At 48.6% G+C, this 18,687-nt stretch overlaps 5 protein-coding genes across 5 annotated transcripts; 1 reads left to right on the forward strand and 4 right to left on the reverse strand.

The window, feature by feature from the left end:
* Positions 1 to 35: 35 nt before the first annotated feature.
* On the reverse strand, positions 36 to 1,805 carry SPPG_03348 (uncharacterized protein). The gene is made up of 7 exons (XM_016751620.1): positions 1,564 to 1,805; positions 1,406 to 1,504; positions 1,276 to 1,333; positions 1,049 to 1,217; positions 629 to 988; positions 334 to 546; positions 36 to 279 (listed from the first exon to the last, which is right to left on the reverse strand). The coding sequence occupies exons 1-7, from the start codon at positions 1,786 to 1,788 to the stop codon at positions 132 to 134; spliced, it is 1,272 nt and encodes a 423-aa protein (XP_016609586.1). The 5' UTR covers positions 1,789 to 1,805; the 3' UTR covers positions 36 to 131.
* A 1,258-nt stretch (positions 1,806 to 3,063) lies between these two features.
* SPPG_03349 (uncharacterized protein) lies at positions 3,064 to 11,828 on the forward strand. The gene is made up of 8 exons (XM_016751621.1): positions 3,064 to 5,872; positions 5,940 to 6,035; positions 6,107 to 6,184; positions 6,256 to 6,363; positions 6,426 to 6,521; positions 6,581 to 6,736; positions 6,805 to 7,018; positions 7,081 to 11,828. The coding sequence occupies exons 1-8, from the start codon at positions 3,128 to 3,130 to the stop codon at positions 11,727 to 11,729; spliced, it is 8,142 nt and encodes a 2,713-aa protein (XP_016609587.1). The 5' UTR covers positions 3,064 to 3,127; the 3' UTR covers positions 11,730 to 11,828.
* Positions 11,748 to 12,479, reverse strand: SPPG_03350 (glutaredoxin). Its single transcript, XM_016751622.1, has one exon. It carries the CDS (start codon positions 12,415 to 12,417, stop codon positions 11,878 to 11,880), a length of 540 nt encoding a protein of 179 aa, XP_016609588.1. The 5' UTR covers positions 12,418 to 12,479; the 3' UTR covers positions 11,748 to 11,877.
* Positions 12,480 to 12,706: 227 nt separating this feature from the next.
* On the reverse strand, positions 12,707 to 15,503 carry SPPG_03351 (uncharacterized protein). The gene is made up of 12 exons (XM_016751623.1): positions 15,410 to 15,503; positions 15,100 to 15,264; positions 14,848 to 15,028; positions 14,642 to 14,781; positions 14,444 to 14,579; positions 14,214 to 14,382; positions 13,931 to 14,150; positions 13,775 to 13,862; positions 13,630 to 13,710; positions 13,387 to 13,563; positions 13,227 to 13,325; positions 12,707 to 13,147 (listed from the first exon to the last, which is right to left on the reverse strand). The coding sequence occupies exons 1-12, from the start codon at positions 15,441 to 15,443 to the stop codon at positions 13,063 to 13,065; spliced, it is 1,575 nt and encodes a 524-aa protein (XP_016609589.1). The 5' UTR covers positions 15,444 to 15,503; the 3' UTR covers positions 12,707 to 13,062.
* A 421-nt stretch (positions 15,504 to 15,924) lies between these two features.
* Positions 15,925 to 18,371, reverse strand: SPPG_09107 (uncharacterized protein; the record flags this gene model as incomplete). Its single annotated transcript, XM_016757262.1, has 8 exons — positions 15,925 to 16,235; positions 16,298 to 16,986; positions 17,062 to 17,185; positions 17,251 to 17,286; positions 17,354 to 17,616; positions 17,679 to 17,704; positions 17,782 to 18,111; positions 18,201 to 18,371. The coding sequence occupies 8 exons, from the start codon at positions 18,369 to 18,371 to the stop codon at positions 15,925 to 15,927; spliced, it is 1,950 nt and encodes a 649-aa protein (XP_016609590.1).
* Positions 18,372 to 18,687: the final 316 nt, after the last annotated feature.

Here is an 18,687-nt window from a genome sequence, read left to right on the forward strand (position 1 = left end):
CGCGCGAGATCTCTCGTGAACGGTTTCAGTCTGATCACATGACCGTCATATCATGAAAATAAACAAACATGCCTTAACAAGATCTTAAATTAATTCTCTAAGCTCACATGACTATCTATTCTATAATTTCACTAATAGCTACCACGTCCCAAGACTGCAACCGCAGACGCAGAAAAGATCCCGCCATTCCCGTAGACCAGGGCCCTCCGAGCATTCCTTACCTGCCGCTGGGGACCTGCCCGGTTGGTGAGCTGATCGTACGCCTCAATAATATTGTACCTACACACATATATGAGATTTTTTGATAGGAATAAGTTTTCTCAGCACACTTACATGGCAGGTACCTCCCACGGGGCACCGAAAGCTAGCAGACCACCATGGGTATTAATCGGGAAGACATCCTGTGGCTTGAAGCCGTCGGGATCTCTTTCAAGACCCTTGACGATTTGGTAATACTTTTCTTCTACGAACGATCCACCATGACCTTTGGGCGCCAAACCAACAGCCTCAATCGCTCGAATTAGGCAGATTGGGAAGCAATCATATCTACAGTAGATGTCGGTAATGGTGAGTCAAGCAGTTACAGTAGAGGGCACTACGAGGCCCGAGGCAAAATTTGATATCTTACAATCCAAAGAAATCAATGTCCCGAACGCCAACCTGGGCCTCATCATAGGCAACTCCGGCGGCTTCCTCGCATGAAAACATCTGTTCGCTCATGTCTTCGATACGTTTCGGTGGGAAGAGTGGACCAGACGCTTCTCCCCCACCTACAACCACAACGCCAGTGTTTCGGGATAATCCTTTGCGCTCCAAAAAACTAGAGCTAGCAAGGATGATCGCCGCTCCACCATCAGCCCGACGGGCGCATTCAAGAACGCTAGTGACAGGCGCAACATGCCGTGCAGACAGTATTTCCGTGATGGTGCGGGGAGTATGAGTGAGCGCAGAGGGATGGCGGGAAGCCATTATGGACATTAAAGCCGAACTGAAGGTAATGTGCCAGAGTCAGCAATAATAGCACAATCTGATTTCAAATAGAACATACCAGGCTGCTAATTGTTCTCTAGTTGTTCCGAAATTCTTCATCTGGTATTGGGCAACTCTGTCGTAACCAGAAGGAATAACTGGTGAGGGAAGTTCCGCCTCCGGGTGATTGCATGTTTGATCCGCTCTCTTCAAGAATTCTTCCCCGGACAGATTCTTCACTGCATCGCCTATTGAAACGCTAGTGTCGGCATAGATAGTGCCGATAGAAATGAAAAAAACACCTACCCGCCACAACCGCCACAAGATCTGCTCCTTCCATTTGAATCATACGCTTGGCTTCCAGCTTTCCCACATATACAAAGTCAGGCTCTTGTAATTGGGTAATGGTTATAGTATTCTGTAGCTACCAACGTACCAAGCCAGTAACAGGGCCCGCCCCTCCAGTGTCCACAGTTCTCACGATAATACTCTTGCCAGGAAGAAGCCCGATTTGCGTGGCAAGATAATGTGCTTCCTAAGAACGGTCGTCAAGCCAGGAATTAATTATTATAATTTATAGCTTTGCTAAATTACCATAAAATGAGTGTCAGCCAAGGAAGGCACGGCAATAAGGCCATTCAAATCCTTCAAGCTGACTCCGGCATTATCAAGAGCGAGGCGGAGTGCTTGCTGCATAAGAGCAGAAGGCGATACTTTCTGGCCAGCGAGGACGGCATGTTTGGCTGGCGACCTCGGGTTGAGAGGAGTTATTCCAGTTCCAATTATTCTCACAGACTTCGGGATCCGTATCGGAGGCATGACAGAACAATGGTCGTTAACACTGTGCTAGACTCCGATGTCCGCTGGTCCTTCACATGCAAAGTGGCTTGATGCAGTCACGTAAGCAATCGGACCATTACTTCTAGTTTGCATTGAGTCGGTCATGGTCCACCTTAGGCACCGTTTATTTTGGATAAAGGGCCTCATCATTCTTGGCAGTTTGATTTTCGTCTAACACTTACCTTCGCATTTGTCCTAACTCCCTAAGTGCAGTCCTATTCTAATTTTATGGGATCCGTGCCAGCATTTTCACAAATAGATATCAGTCCAGGCTACTGGGATTCATCAGCTATTTCCAATCGCAATGTACAACCTGTCGTCCCAAGTATCAAGTTCAGTTCCGGTATGAAGTAAAAATGTAGGCAAAAGACCGCTTGACAAGAACCATAATTGAAAGGCGATAAGACTTTCATCGTAGGAGGAACTACCCACGAGCACATGCTACCACCAGATTAATAGTCGCAAGACCATTAGCGACAATGGCAGGTGCCCTATTCCAATTGTGCCGTCGAATTGTGAATATAGGCAAAAAGTTGCATTGTGTTATTCCGCAAGTCAGTCGACGTTCAAAGATGACACGTCTCCATGAAGAGACGGGTCGCTTATTCTCATTCGATTTCGTCGAAGCTTTCTGGAGATAGATACGAGATAGGTAGGGGCATGATGCTGTGGAAATGGCGACTAATTGGCAGAATTTGAGGTACATATAGAACGGAAAGAGCATCGGAAGCAACATGAATTCTAGTTTCACCCTAATAGAATGCATCTATATGCAAATCACATGTCTGGCGAGTGATGGATGCATGACTACCCTTGTGGAGCACTTATTTGACCGAATGCTGGTCAGACATAGCAGCTGATAGCAGAACTATTTTTTAGGGACAGTGATAATTACATAGCCGAAGCACTGAAGCACAGTTCCTTCGTCTCAACAAAAGGAGCATAGAAAATTCAGCTATCGTCCTGTCGAAGCACACATCCGTACAGATCCGTGAGGAGCGAAAATTCGTCTTTTTAGGAGGATCCTGATTACTTTCTGATTTTCTAGCGGCAGATCCCCACTGAAGATGCTCTAATTCATATGCTCAAAGGCACTCTTTCCGTTCAAGGCGCCGTGTGATGGGGGTGACAACAAGGGATTCCCCGTCCGTGGCTAACGCGCCTTGAGGCGCAGCTCATTCACGTAAGCACGGCGGAATGTCGGTTGGCAGGTGAACAAATATTGATCGCTAGCTATTAAGAGGTTCGTCTTCTTGCAGCCCAAACGAGTTAATATGAAGGAGAACACTGACAGTATTTAGAAAGATGCCAGAAGCCAATGGACGATCCAATAGATAATTCCGAAGAGAACCCCGAACAAAGAACTGTTATCGTGGGGCAACATTCTCACGACACGAACAGTGCGCCATCCGAATCAACAACTGTTGAATCAACCCCGAGCATCCCACCAACAGATTCGACAGCTGAGAATATTGATGTCGAACACAAAGAGACAGAAGCTCCGCTATCAAACACAACTATCCTACGACGGATTGAAGCTGAGTCTGCACCTAGCAACGCAACTCTCGACAATGAAGGCAGCGAAAAGCCAAAACGACATGGACGATCTCGATCGACCTCTGTAACATTCCAGATTGACAGTTCAACTGCGGCTGGAAGGAAGGGGAGACCGCGGACGAAATCTGATACCACAGTAAAATCCAAGAGTTCGAACGGTCTCGTCTCACCGCCTTCTATTATCTCCGAAAGCACGTTAAAAGTTCCGATTTTTGATGGAAGACATACCAATGATAATCCAATAGCCTCAGCTAGTGGAGTAACAGACAATGAGGGTGAAGTTGAAAGCACGAAAATCGATAGAGTGGCACCTGAAGAGAACAATGTGGAGCCTGATGCAACTGCAGAGCTGGCCGAATCACCAGGCACGTCTGATGAAGTTCCTAGTGCGATAAATGGTCCGAAGCATTCCCTGCTGCCATCTCCCGTAAGTGGAGAGAAAGTAAAAAAAGGGCGCTCACATACTCTAGCACACTCATCACTTCATCGATCTCACTCTGATGCCGGAAAACGATCGTCCACGAGAACGATTGACAAGGCACGAAGGCCTGCTTCCGAAGTTAGGTCAGAAAAGAAAGTGTCTAGCAGCACTTTTGGTGTCCTTATAGTCGAGCCTGTAGGGCCTGACTCAACAGAAGGCGGTGTCGAGGTACCACAAGGGGGTACCAGCAATGCGACTCCTGCGTCTGGAGTTGCATCGCGTTTTGCAGAACATAATACTCGCGGCAACGAGATAAACCGCATTTCCGTGGCAACCACAGAGTCGGATAACACGACCGAACGACGTCCTAGTAGTGTTACCCGACCACGTCGAGTGTCTTTCGCAGAGAGCGCTATTGCGCCCTCCGAAGAGAACCTTTCCAGTAGTTGTGAATCAATGGGCTCCGAAAAAGATGCTCAGGAGATAGGTTCTCCGGAAACTATTATATCGGAAGATGACCATGAAGTACCAGAGGTGAACGTTGAAGTACCACCTGCCCTCGATGACGCGCCAGACTCCCAACGGTTACCCGAGAATGAAACATCAGCTCATGAATCTGACAACAGTGTGGCAAGTAACTCAACACCTCTTCAGGTGCCGGATGTTATCGAAGACCCCCCGACCTCGAGTCTTATGGAAACCCCGCAACTCAGGCCGTCCGAGCTGGCACCTGGGACTACGCTTCGGGTTCTCGTTGCGCATCAGGCATCAGACGCTGAGGAACTGGAACTGGAGGCAGGAGATCTCGTCGAGCTGGACCTTACTCCTGGATCAGATTCAGAGTATTGGTGGTATGGGACGAACCGCTCATGGGGTCCAAATAATGGACAGCAGGGATTTTTCCCTGCCGAATGCGTGAAGGTAGAAACATGGGAGGGCTCTCGTGAGATATCACACGACGCGCCTTCCATAGTAATTGCCAGTAATGGGATATCAGATATCCCAGTAGAGGTTGCTGTTCCATCGGAGCCCTCCATATACGGAGAAGTAGAGCAATCGGTAGAAGACGAGGAAAAACAATGTGTGATACCGACTCGTGTTCCTCCGGGAACTAAAGTAACGGTAACTCACGTATATGAACGGACAAAAGCTGATGAGCTAGACCTGACCCTCGGCGAAACAATTGTCGTGATGGAGGCTCCGGAAGGTGGTTGGTGGAGGGGAATGAAAAACCTGGGCGGCAAAGAAGCGCAATCTGGATGGTTTCCTGCAACTATGATCAGAGTTGATGAGGATGAGCTGAGCGATAAACAAATGCAGGCAGGAGGCCTGCAGAGCGCCGGGGCTTCGGCGATGCAACTTCCTACGAACGATTCTCCCAAGCGAAAGTCATGGTATAAGCGATTGGTTGTCAAAAGATCAGCAACATCCAACAACAATAATAGTAGTAGTACTAATGACCGCAGTACAAAAAAGAACCGCAACCGATCCCTATCAGCCCCGCCCCCAAATGCCAGTACCGGGGGGCTGACTGTTGACTATGACTATTCTATGATGAACCGATCCGCAGAGGTATTGGGACTAGAATCAGTGATGGAAGGTGTCGGCGAAAGCGAGCTACAATTAAGTTGCAGTACCAATGACATTGGAGCTGTTCCGCATAGTGCTCCGGTGATCGTTGAGCCCCGTCATCAGCGTTCGCGAAGTGCACCGCCTGTCTCCATAGACTCCAGCCCTAAACAGCCTACCTCGCCAACGGCCGAGATTCCGACTTTCATGTTAACGGACTTCGATCAGCCCTCACTCACCCAATCACCTCCACAGCATGATTCTTTCATCCCAAGTAAAGACATCGACGTCACAGACCTTCTGCCATCCCTTGCAATCGTACCACCTCCTCAAAACGTACGATTGTCGGCTCTAATCAGCGACGAAGCCATCGGTAAATCAATACGGTGGCAAGACCGCTTAGCAGATACGGTGCTCCAGCAAATGACGCAAAAAGAGAAACAGCGAATGACGGCCATTTTTGAGCTCCTAACAACGGAGAGGGATTACGTACGAGATCTAAAAATCATCATTGAAGTTAGTAGCTCTGGACAGTGTATGTTTTAGAGAGTCGACCCAAGCTCACTACCTTTCGGAATGATAGATCTTCAAAAAGCCCATGGCCGAGCGAAAAATCGTGAATGCAAAAATCATAGACTCGATTTTTTCCAACATCGAGGAGCTGCTGGCAGTTAGTCAGGTAACATATCGGGCAGTCCTGTCTCTATGTTCTGATTATTGCTTACCAACTTCACCAACCTTGTAAATAAGGACTTTTTGCTCAGATTGGAGCAGCTCTACGCCAATCATCCGATAATTGATCGAATAGGAAACGTGTTACTGACAATGGTACTGTTCATAAACAAGATACTGGGAAGACGTTTGGACGATATCACTGATCTCTCTTGCTATTGCTATAGATGGAGCGATTTGTCAGTTATACATTGTACTGCAGCCAGCATTCAGTATCGGTTACGAAACAGTTGAGTTTGGCTCAGACGAAGAGAGAGTTTCGCGTGTTTCTCGAGGTTAGTGCACTTTCCATTAGTCGCGGGTGGTGAATATGGTCTCAAGTCTCTTCAATTAAAAGGAAACGTACAAAAACCCGACAACCAGACAACTTGATCTAGGCGGGTTCCTGATCAAACCTGTGCAGCGGATATGCAAGTATCCGCTACTGATAAAGGTAGATAGAGCGCTCGTGGAAGCATTTTGCTGTTGGCTAACATGGTTTCTTCTTAACAGGAAATACTCAAGAACACTGAAGAGAGCTCTGCAGACCATGGATTGCTGAAGGAGGCAGCTGAGAGGATTCAAGGGATTATCAGTATTGTCAACGAAGGGGCGCGGCAAGCCGACGGTGTTCGGCGAGTGGTGGATATACAAAATAACTTTACAGATGTAAGCTTATTTGTCGCCTTTCGCTTCCCAGCGCTGCTATGTCCCTAACCTCTTACGGGAACGGATAGAAAATTAACATAGTGACCCCAACTCGTCACTTAGTTCGTGAGGACGCAGTCTACGTGAACTACGCGGAAATCAAAAAGCCGCGAAGACTCCTTCTATTCAATGATCTTTTGATAGTTGCACGCAAAGATTGGAGGGATAAATACCATCTAGTAGACCAAGCTATCCTCAAAGACTGCATCATTGCGGATGTGCAAGAGAAAGAGCAAGATGCGGGTATGTCTTACCTCTCGCTCGCAACCACGCATGGGCGTTTCGCTCATGTTGGCATCTTCCAGCAACCAATCTTCTTGAACTTGAAATCAACCCATCTTCGGATTCGCATCTAGCCATTTCATCACGCTATCTTTTCTCCGTCTCCTCGCCCCAGGTCAAACAAGCGTGGCTAGATGCTTATCGTAGCCTAACTCCAGCAAACATTCCCATCAGATCCAAACAGCTCAGCGAAGCTGGCTCCATCATCTCAAATCTTGATCTCGTCGAAGATGAAGAAGATGTGGTAGTGGTGACAGAAGACACCGCTAAGCGCAGGGCTTCCGAGGTTGCAGCCCGTCAAGCAGCTAAAGAACGAGTAACAGAACTTGAAGCACGATGTGACCGGGAGGGCAAGCGCGCAATGGAAGCAGAAAGAGCTCTGGAAGCGGAGAATGCGAAAATAGAGGAGCTGACCTCCAAGCTGGACACTATGGAGAAGAAGGCAATAGAGGCTGAAACACGAGCCGCTGAGCTTTCGTCGAAATTGTCCGATACCATTGCTGCTCGTACGGCGGTTGAAAAAGCCAGAGACGAAGCTATGGAGCGCCTCACTGCGCAAGAAGCTACGCTCCTGGCGGGCGGTCGCCGTATAGCCGAACTTGAGAAAGAAAACAAGGAACTGGGTGTTTCGAGGGAAGGCGGGCACCAGCGAGTGAAAATGCTCACGGACGAGATGATACGTTTGAATGAAACCATCCACAATTTACGGAGTGATATGGAGAGGGAGGAGAACAAACGGATGGTCATGGAAAGGGAGAAATCTGCTGAACTTGCTCAAGCGCAGAAGCGCTTCGAAGATGAAATTAGTCAAGTTCAGAAGAGTTTTGAAGGAGTGTTTGAAAGGGAAAAGACGGAGAAAGAAGAGCTGCGGGCAGCTATCGCATCCATCTCATCCCGGCACGCAGCGGAATTGCAATCAACGAGGGAAGACGCAGAGGCACAGATAAGAAAAACTCGACAGGAAGCAGAACTTTCTCTCACCCGACTTCGCGAGGAGAATGATGCTGCACTCCGCCGCATTCGCGAAGAAAATGAGTCGATTATCGGCCGGATGCGAGAAGACAGTGATGCCAAGATTCAGTTCCTACAGGCGTCGCTCGATCAAGAGATACAGAACCATGAGATGACTCGACGTGATATGGAACAAGACAAATCCATACAAGTACAGCGCCTGACGATTGAGTTGGATTCCATGAAACAAAAGGCAGTACAAGTGACAGAAGGGCTGAAGAGATCTCTTGCTGAAGCGCAAGAGAAGCTTCGAGAGAGAGAAGCCGCCTTCCGAGCGCGAGAAGATGCATTCAGAGAAAAGGAGGTAGAGGGTGCAAAACTAGAATTCGAGCGCAATCAACACGCTTTCGAGCTGGCGAGGGTGCATGCGGCTGTGGAAGCGGGGAAAAACGAACAACGTGCAATGGTGGCCAACTTTGAGAAGGTCATGCAAGAGCGGCATCAGACGTTGACCAGGAAAGAAGCCGAGCTAGCGGAAATTTCTCGAAAACTCACCGAAAGCACTCAGCTAAATATTTCCCTTCAGGCTGAGATTGACAAGGGTCGTTATGAAGCCAATGAACGTCGTAGGATTGCCGAGGAATCGGCAACGCGGCTAAAGGAGGAACTGGCGGCCATCAAGGCCGAACGTGTGCGTGAGCAACAACAATACCAGGACCTGGATCGCGCGCACCGAGATACGTTCAAGCAGCTGGAGACTACTCGTTCACAACAGGCTCAACTCTCAGAAGCACATCGCCGATTGGTCGACGAAAATGCGCGGCTTAAGGCCGGTCTAAACAACCACAGCATCCAACTAACGCAATTCTCCCAGGAAAAGCACGTTCTCCAATCGCAATTAGGAGAAGCACATGAACGGATCGCGAAATTCTCGCAGGATCTGGATTCGTACCGTGCGGAGGAGCGAGTCTCAAAGGAAACCATTCAAAGGCTGCAGGATGAAGTCTATCGCCTTGTTGTACGAGCTGAGCGAGCAGAGGTACAAGTCACGGAATTAGAACGCATACGGACGACCAATGAAAGAGAATATGCAGAGAGTCGACAGGCGTTCCAAGCAGAGATCGTCACCATGAAAACCAGAATGCAGAAAGCAGAAGACGAAGCCCGCGCCAAGCTGGAGAAAGAAGTGGCGGAAGCCCGACGACAGGGGCTGGCAGATTCACAGAACGAGCGGCAGAGACTGTTGAAAGAGAATGAGGAATTGAGAGCCAAACTGCAACGGGAGACAGCAGACCTTCGACTCTTGCGAGACCGAGACACTGAAGAGATTCGTGGCCGTTTGGAGCTTGTGGAGCGATTAGAGTCAGAAACCAAGACAGCCAAAGGACGACTGGAACATGAGAACGAAGCACTACGGGATAAAATCGGAAGAATTGAAGCAGAATTCCGGGAGAAGGCCAAGGCTGCATCTTCTTTCAAAAAGCGAGCCCGCCAGTTGGAAGCTGAAAATGAAAGCATGGCTCAGAAGATCCAAGAGCTGTCGGCAGCGTGGGACGAATTGGATGCTCGACATCGACATTTAGAGGGTTTGCACCGCGGTGCAGAGGATGAAATCAATCAGCTCCGTGGGCGGCTGTCTGCTGCTGAGAGAGATGCCGCAGCTGTTCAGAATCGCTTGGAGCTATATAATGAACTAGACCGCAAGTACCTGGCCCTACGTGACGAAACAGCAAAGATTTCCAATTCGTCACGAAGTTACGAGCAGGAAATGCGAAAAGCACAGTTAATAGCTGCGCGGAAGGGAAGGGAGCTAGCAGGGCTGCAAATGGTGATGGCTGAGATAGCCAAGGCAATGTCCTTGTCGCAGGGTATGGTTAAGACGCCGTTTGGCGGACTTACCCCGAACACATACGTCGCTCCGGACACCAGCAGTCATCTGGTCCTACATGGAAGCAGTGAAGCGCTCAATACGGCTGGTACACCGTTTGATATTTCATCTCAGTTAACCCACGTCGATGATTCCCGTATAATGGCAATTCTCACGCGTATTCACGATATGGCATTGGAAAATGACCGTCTTCGAGGAGACTTGGAGCTTGAGAGAGCAAAGCAGCAAGAGCTTCAAGAGCTCCGCACGCTAGCTGAACAGGAACGAGATGCAATTGTAGCCACGCTAAAGAAATTGGAAGGGAAGCTCAAGGATCGCACTGCCGCGCATCGTGAACAGCTGCAGCGTGTCAGCACCTCTTCTGAGCGGTTAGCTAAGAGTGTCGAAGATCTTGGGAGAGACAAATCCGCCCTAGAAAAGGCACTGCAGGAGGGTAAAGACAAGATTTCGAGCTTGGAACAGGACAAGGCGCAATTAGAACGCCAATTTGTAACTCTGTTTGAGCGCATGGAAATGTTGCAAGCCGCACACGGGAAAGAACTAGCTCGTTTAAGAGCCCAAAATGCCGGGTTGAGCAAGGAAGTGGAGCTAATCACGGTCACCCGGAACGAAGCTCTTCGGAAGGCTGAGGACGCTTCGGAAAAAATGAAAGAAGCGGAACTTGAGCGAACACATCTCAAACACCTCGCAGAATCGTTGTCAGAAACAAAGCAAAAGACGCAGGTGCTTCTTGAAACAGCGAATGCTACCAGCCGCCAGCTCGCCGAAGAGCTTGCACGGTGTAAAGCCGAACTTGGGGCCGTCCGCGCAAAATGGGAGGAAATTAACTCTCGCTCGGCGGACGCCGAGCGGCGACTAAATTCGCAAAAGGTGGCCCTAGAGCGTGGCGTCATTGACTTGGCATCGGCTGGAGATGAGCTGGAACGACGTTCCCAAGTTGTTGCGGTTCATCGAAGCATGCTGGAAGAAACTCAAGTAGAGTTCGAACGAGTTCTGGCCGGACGTGATGCGCAGATCGAGTCGTTATACAGCGAATTGCAGGCTGCCGCCAGTCGGGAAGGAAAACTTCAGGATCAACTGAAAACCGTTACGGGGGAACTTCAGTGGGAGCAAATACAAGCCGAAGAGGCTCGATCTGAAGCTAATAATTTGCGTGCAGCCTATAAAGCGTTGCAGGCTAAGATTGTTCATTCAGATGCGCAAGTGAATCGCAATAGTTCTCGTCTTGCAAGCCTGGCAAGCGACCTAGATCGAGACGAGATCGAACCGTCGACTCCGGAACGTCGCTCGCTTACTGGATTGCTACGAGATGAAAGTGGTCCCTCATCTCCACTGATTCATTCGGTTGCGGGCATGTTTCGGGACTCGCCCACCAGAATGCGCCACGATACACAGTCGGGACCAGACCACTCAGTCAAACCCGCCCTCAGTCGGAAGTGCGGGCAAATCATTGAAATCCTTTTTGCTTGCGAACGGCTTCTTGCTACAGTTTCTGAAAACCATTCTCGCCCAGAGACGAGTCTGCGAAATTCGGTGGCATCACAACAAACCTCTGTCTCGGACAGCGTTACCAGCAGCACGTTTGCTCTTCAACAGCTTTCATACCTCGTTACCACAGCGCGTCAGGATGCTGCTGCAGGAGCCCTTCGCGAGATTCGCGTTGGTTTGATGCGCGCAAAAGCATTAGTAGAGGAACTGGCGGATTCTCGGACTCAGCCAGACGACACACGAAAGCGACTAGTAGCAATTCGGAGTCCCTTGGCCTCCGGACGAGACTTATCACGGAGAAGTATAGATAAAGGTCGGCGTGCATCTATGCCAGCCGCCCTGTAAGTATAAGGTAAACCACAATTGTAGATAGGAGATCGTAATGTTAAGACAATACCAGCATGGAATGTATGCAATAATTTCAAAATCTATGTTATTTTACACATTTCATCCATCAACTCTAGTATCTCGTGATTCTTCTTAACTTCTAATCCTATGCAGAAAGCAAGGTTTGCAACTCCCCATTTTCCTCCAATTCACGTAAATCAGTAAATCCACCAACGTGCTTCTTGCTAACAAAGATATTGGGCACTGTCGTTTGAGCTGTCTTCTCCTTCAAATAGCCATGCATTGCCTCCCCATCCTGAACGTTGTCGAGCTCGATAGTCACAAAGTCGACACCCTTCGACGTGAAGAGTGCTTTGGCCTTGTCACAGTATGGGCAGTAGGTTTTGGAGTATATAACTACTCGGTTGGACGCAATTGTGTCTTCCACACGAGATGGAATATCGGAGGTGGAAGAGGAAGCAGGTTGCGCCTTTCTGCGCTTTGAGAAATCGATGTGGCACACACCGTTTTCGCAAACCACACCGTTATCGTTGGAGTCTGAGCCCATGCTTGTAGCTGTTGATGAGAAGAAGGCAAGAGTGAGCGGTCCTTTTGTGCGAGAGTTTCTAGGTACGCGACGGAGAACCAAGTTTGAGGGGCGGGGTTGAAAAGTTCTTGTTACTCTTGCCAAGAAACGATGCAACATATGTAGTCAAGATTGCAATCCACCAACTCCTTTTGCTTTTAAACTCCTGGATTTGAAATTTTGGGAATACCCGCCATTTGGAAAATGTTTGGGTAATCAAATGACGCGATCGGCGAATGCCCGACGCTCCCCGCCGTCTCCCAAGCTTCCTTACAAATTGTGGACCGTGACGGTTTAGACTGCGGCGTACGACATACGGTACGGATGTGCAACTCTCTTGATCGAGTTTGTTCGGGAACGTTACAGATGATTCTGGCATTTACCAGGAAACGAAATTTTATCAAGGATAGAATGTCATTTTGTTCCGGCCGTCACTAGCATGGATTGGGGCTGAACGGTAATTCAATATATAAATCTCCCTAAACCCTAAAATCTCGTATCTCTAAATCATAAAGGAATCAATCAGCCCATTCCGAATGACAGCAGAGTTGAGTCACCATGGCTGCACAGCAGTTGACGGGCAAAAAGGCCGAGAGAATGCATGGAGTCACACTTAATCGACTCATTCTTCTCAAGCCAATACCTAATCCTACCCGTCTGACTGGGAAATACACAGCCTGTGAGAGTATGAGGAAGTCCGTCTATTCAGACAATGTCGAGGTCGTAGGTGAAATGCAAAACATCAAATATACAAGAAACCACAGTTCATTCTCGTGAAATATCCCGCCCGAACAAGGACTTTTTAGCCCAGTCAAAAGCGACCAGCACTCGATTGCGAAGAGAGAACAAGCTATGCAAATGTACGCAATTTCAGTTGGTCGTCACGCTTCGGAATGCATGAATGCATGTAGGTGCACATCTTGACTTACTTGCTAAGATAAGCACTTCGCCAGAACCAGAACGTCAATGCTCCGCCAACGTGCACATTTCCAGGGAGATCGGCGATGGCCTTATCTGATCCAATATACCTACATCTCACAGAATTAGCGAGATAGACTCGAGCATTTTGGCACTTTCAAGCACACGTACGCCAAAGCTCCCAAATCTTTGTAATTGAACGGCTTCACGACTTGCCCAGCGATAGCACTAGGATCTTCTCCCGCGGCCAATAACTTATCACGATCTGCGTCTATCCGCGCGAGCTGGTTGAAAGTGGCAGCCAGGTAGTGTCCTTGTCTACTGGCTACCTGTGCAGTAGGTGGCCATCTGCGAATTATGCGCATAGAATTCTATGAGCTACGCACGTAATGCTGCAGTTTCTCCAAGACTTACTTTGTAGCTGATGCGTCACCCAAAGCATAAATATTGTCACTTCCCTTTACTTTGAGATAGTCGTCCACTACGAGACCGCGACTGGCAACAGGTGCAACGAATTGAGCAAACGTCGTAAGTTATGTAAAGTGTTGCTTTTACACACCGTTGGTTTTGCAAGTTAGAGGGAAGCTTTTTGATTAAGTCTGCCACGACCTGTCTTGCAGTATTACCCGTGGCCCAAACCAAGAGACCTGTTGAAGGGAAAGGGAAACGCGCATTATAACTCCGCCTACTCGCGCCTCATCATATCAGGTCGTACCATATGGAATTTTCTCAATCTGCTTCTGAGGATTTTGAACAATCAACTCCTTCTGCTTGACCTCCTTCACCATAGTATTGCTCAGAATTTTCACTTTGGCCTCAGCAAAGTGTTTTTCTGTGTACGTAATGAGTTCTTTCGAGAAAGATGGCAAAACGTGTGGAAGAGCTTCGACGAGGGTAATTTTGATCTTTGGTGCCAGCTCTGGGTACCAGTCCGCCTAGTAACTTTCAAGTGAGATCCAACGCCAAGAGACTGAGTCTACGCAACATGTGCTGCGTACCAAGTCTTCCTTCAAAAAGTCGTAAAGTTCCGCTGCATACTCAACGCCTGTCGGTCCGCCGCCAACAACCACCATATGCAAGAGCCGATCGACCTCACTTTCCACTTGTCCTGGAAACGCAGCCGTTTCCAGGCAATCCATCAATCTTGTACGGATTTTCTTCGCATCCCTGATAGCCGCCCATGTTTAGTATGCCGATTACATTCTGTCCCAAAACTCATCGCACACACCAGGCTTCCTTCAAGAAACACGAGTATTCGCGCACCCCTGGAATACCAAAAGTCGCGTTCTCTGCGCCGCATGCGACAACTAAATAGTCGTACGGAATCTTTTGACTTGAAACTTCCCCGACGATTTCGGAATTGTCTTAATGATATGTGTCATCAGATCGTTGCAGTGGTTCCCCCTCATATGACAAAAACACCGACCTTCCACTGTCAACACCTTGTTCTCTACATCAATTTGATTGCAACCACCTTCCACAAACGCAATTTGACGGGGTTTGAATCGGGTGATATAACGCATGGGCATCATGATACTACGTAGTTCCACTGTTCCCACTGTACAGCTACGCACACAATTCAGTAACGCTACCGACGAAACGTCGAGTGAAATCCCGCAGAAAATGACCCACCTAGGCAGAAGAGGTGTGAACAGGAAATAGTTTCTAGGACTGACCACAACCACATTGTAGTTTTCGGTATCCAAGTCCTTAATGAGCGAGGTTGCTGCCCACCCGGAACCTAAAATGGCAATGGTCTTTTTGGAGTGGTCCCACGTGAATTGCTTTGGCGGGTGACGGGCATTGTAGACCTCTTCATTGTCCCAAACATGAACAAAAATCAATAACACTTCTTCCGCTTCTTCTTTATCAGCAGAGACATACCATAAGTAAACAAACCCGCTCCAACTGCAACCACACTCAAGATGACTTTCCCGCCATACCGCCTCAGGAAGGACTTCTTTATCGTCGGTTGTCCTCCAGGTACCGCAGTGGCCATTTCGCGTCGCGCGTGGGCGGTCGCAACCGTCCGAAGCGGTATGCTAAGACCTAACAACATACCAAGAAAATGGTTGGCTGAATGAAGCTCTGTCGATCCTCCGACTATTTGGCTGTTGGACCATCCGCTCCGCTGTGCATAGTGAAATAACACCTGCTCTACCTAATCCGCCAATGCCTAACCTTCCCAACGCACCTCTCATCATCCGTAACCCTATATCCGCGTTCATGGTGTGAACACGCTTTACGATGGACAAGTTGCTACCCAAGATGCGTTTAGGGCAGTGCCGTGTTCCGCCGATTTCCTTGGCTGTTACACAATTACTGAAACGAATGATGCAGGCTTAGTCAGCAATCTAAGCCTTCGTCCGGAAGATCAGCTTGAAGTTGATGATAATCTGCAAAGATTCAAACAACGGACTCACGCCCGGATTAATCCTCGTCAACATCAACAAATAATGGCGGAAAGCAGCGCAATATCCATGCAGTCAGTGAGCAGTCTAGCATCTTCGTGCGATCATCTGGTATTCAGTTCTTAACGCCCGCAGTCCGCAGTTATATAAAATGTTACAGTTAGATTCTTCCCAGAAAGGGGCAACATCCATATTGATAGATTGCGTGCTCTGAGTTTGCACCTAAATGTTGAAATAAACATTATTTCTACAAGGTTCCCAATCCACATATTTACATGTAACAAAAAGTACGTCAAATCTACGACAATAGGTTATCGGCAACGTCCACTGAAGCGCGGTAACTGTTCCCATCCTGCTCAGATCCGTCCGCAGATGACCAAGTGCCAAAACTTGAGACAGGAGAGAGAGCATCGTAGTGAGCGGATGATCCTCCTCCGTTCTCTGCTGTTCCGCGTAGCGTCGTCAACACGCCCACTATTCTTACCGCAGGGGCAAAGGATCGGGTAAACGCGCGTAATGCTTGTTCATGCACAGCTAATCCACTTTTACATCGTCGAGTAGTAGCTTCATTTCCTTCTATGGATGCAGCTCCCAGTGCCATCACATACACTGAACACAGGGAATTGTGAGCCCGATCATCAGCCGCAAAAAGGAAATATGTATGCTCTTACCCAAAGCCACTTGATATACCCCCATAGTGAAATGCGGTGTAAGTGTGGTCAGTAGCGGGTCGACCATCAATGCTCTCTGTAAGACGGCAGATTCAGAGTCTGCTACTTGCATCGCGTCGTGAATCACCTTGCCCGTCAGTGCGCGTCGATCTAACCCCATGGACGGCAGACCCTCAGCCAATCCATCACCAGAATCCAGTGCAAAATATGCTGCCGAGATCACTTGATCCGCTTTGGATAGCATCGCATTAAGCAACCACTTGCGCAGTATGCCCCGTGCCTGAAGTCCGAGTAGTAATACTGATACCGCAAACCAGAAACTTTGCAAATCTGACGATACCACCTCTGGTAGCTTTGCGGGGCCATGATCTATCGTTACTAGTAACTCGCGCATCGCAGGAGGCAGCGACAAAAACCATGCATCGAGTTCCGCGTCCAGCGCTTGATAGTTAATAACCATCTTCAATCCATGGTCTGTCCGAATAAAGTCCACCACTCGCCCATACAGCACCATCAATGGTCGTAGGTGATTGAAAATGACCTGCTCTCCCCCAAAGGCATTAACGGCCGGGTGCCTTATAACGTCCTCTGGCCATACTGCTGGCCATAGATCATCAGGTATTGAATGTCGGATCCGGTTAGGAACATTGGCGTATATCGATGGTCGATCGAGGGCCATCCAAACCATTCTGTCAAGCAGAGCCCAATTTAGCTGATCCTGCATGTATGTCAGATTGCACGTGCTCTACAAGGAATGCAGTTACCTTTCCAGAATAAGACAGCCTGCCCAAGTTCTCTTTCGAACTTCCTCCTGCATCGGCGAGAATCTGGTCCCCTCTACCATGGCGGTTTCAAGTGCCAAGTAATGTGCCATACGTACGGCCATTCCTAGCAAAGGAGAGGCTCGCAAATTAAGACTTCACAGGCATAAATGATAAAAGTGCTCAACATACCCACGTACTGCCAGGCTGCTGAGATGATGCCTTTCACTACACATTTCACGAGGATGAGACAACATGCCCCAATTTCAATGTAGACAATTAACGAGAGACTGACTTGTAGAGCAGGTCGCCAAAATTAGTAATCCTTGTACCGCACTTAGTGAATGATTATCGTAAAGCTGCGGCACTAATCTCCGTGCCCGTCGATAGTACCGGTCTCCTGCATCAGCACATTGGGCATCTGCGTGTCGGCTCTCCTCCGTATACCGGCTGGCAATGCATTGCATGGCGAGCAAAAGAAACCCTTGCTGACGACGTATTGTGCGGATGAAACTACTACGATGTAGAAAATTGAAGGGGATTTGCGATCCACAATATCTGTCAATAGAATATAAGCTAGCTGATCATGGTCCCGATGTTGTAACATCACACAACCATACTGAAAAAACAAATGGATAAGATGCATCTAAAGTCGGGGTGAGATATAACAGAGAACAGTCAAACAACTTTGAGTCGAAATACAGCTTTAGTTAGGATACCAACCGAGACTTCAGCTCCGTCCACCAACAGGGTATCGGATTCTGGTGGAGTCACTTCGTCTCGAAGTCTACTAGGCGGAGAGGGATTGGATGAATGCGGACCAGTCGCCATTTCCGGTGACGAAGAGGCATCTTTGACGTTCATTCTTTTATCTTGTGCATTTCCAGGTTTCTTTGTCATATCAACCATGGAGGGAAGAGACAGTTTCGCTTTAGTGGGTGAACGACGCTTTGCAGCGTCTGGGCCGGAAACTTGGTCCGCAAAATAGAAACATCCCGTCTCCGGTGGTCCAAAAACCCGACAAGCCCCGCAGATAGGTCGATCTCCATCGCACTGATCGATAAAGAAGAATGTCAGCGGTTCCTCGCCCCATTCATGGGAAATGAGCAAGGGACATATGTAACATGCTCCGACTATCGAACCTTTCTCTTCCGCTGCCGACACGGTTCACAAGCTTTCCGACGAGTAGCCCCTGCCTTACGCTTTCCAACGGACTGTCCACTCTCATTCCCAACCGATGGGCCAGGGCATTCATTTCGAGCATCGTCAGAGGAGGCATGCACTTTATGCCAAGTATCCGCGTTTGTTGTCATGTGTGATCTGGTGACGATAGTCCCCGGTAACGAGATGCTGCAAGACGAGTCTCGCCTTCCGTCGCTGCAGTGGGTGTGGAATAACAGAGCGTCGGGAACAGTGCATCTCAGGGACCATAAAAATAGGATCCTCGGAGCACCGGCCGGGTTATTATTCGTGGCAAACTTAAATTTAGTAAAATGTGTTTTTCCTTTGATTTTTTACCCTTGTTCCGATCAATGTTAAAGGCGCTTTGGGATCCGCAGTTATATCCTGAACCAACGATCCCAGCCAGAATCCTTTGATGGCAAGCAGTCCTTGGCCAACCCTTGTACA

The sequence above is a fragment of the Spizellomyces punctatus genome (genome assembly GCF_000182565.1).
Source record: "Spizellomyces punctatus DAOM BR117 chromosome Unknown supercont1.5, whole genome shotgun sequence".
In the NCBI taxonomy this organism is placed as follows: domain Eukaryota; kingdom Fungi; phylum Chytridiomycota; class Chytridiomycetes; order Spizellomycetales; family Spizellomycetaceae; genus Spizellomyces; species Spizellomyces punctatus.

Coding starts and splice junctions, on each gene's coding strand:
- SPPG_03348 (XM_016751620.1), bottom strand. CDS start 1,788: ATGCCTCCGATACGGATCCCGAAGTCTGTGAGAATAATTGGAACTGGA. Junction 1,505..1,563: donor TGGCTGACACTCATTTTATG/GTAATTTAGCAA, acceptor GACCGTTCTTAG/GAAGCACATTATCTTGCCAC. Junction 547..628: donor GACATTGATTTCTTTGGATT/GTAAGATATCAA, acceptor CATCTACTGTAG/ATATGATTGCTTCCCAATCT.
- SPPG_03349 (XM_016751621.1), top strand. CDS start 3,128: ATGGACGATCCAATAGATAATTCCGAAGAGAACCCCGAACAAAGAACT. Junction 6,185..6,255: donor GAAACGTGTTACTGACAATG/GTACTGTTCATA, acceptor CTATTGCTATAG/ATGGAGCGATTTGTCAGTTA. Junction 6,364..6,425: donor AGTTTCGCGTGTTTCTCGAG/GTTAGTGCACTT, acceptor TTCAATTAAAAG/GAAACGTACAAAAACCCGAC.
- SPPG_03350 (XM_016751622.1), bottom strand. CDS start 12,417: ATGTTGCATCGTTTCTTGGCAAGAGTAACAAGAACTTTTCAACCCCGC.
- SPPG_03351 (XM_016751623.1), bottom strand. CDS start 15,443: ATGAACGCGGATATAGGGTTACGGATGATGAGAG. Junction 14,782..14,847: donor TTCACACCTCTTCTGCCTAG/GTGGGTCATTTT, acceptor TTGTGTGCGTAG/CTGTACAGTGGGAACAGTGG. Junction 13,711..13,774: donor TCTAACTTGCAAAACCAACG/GTGTGTAAAAGC, acceptor ACCTGTTGCCAG/TCGCGGTCTCGTAGTGGACG.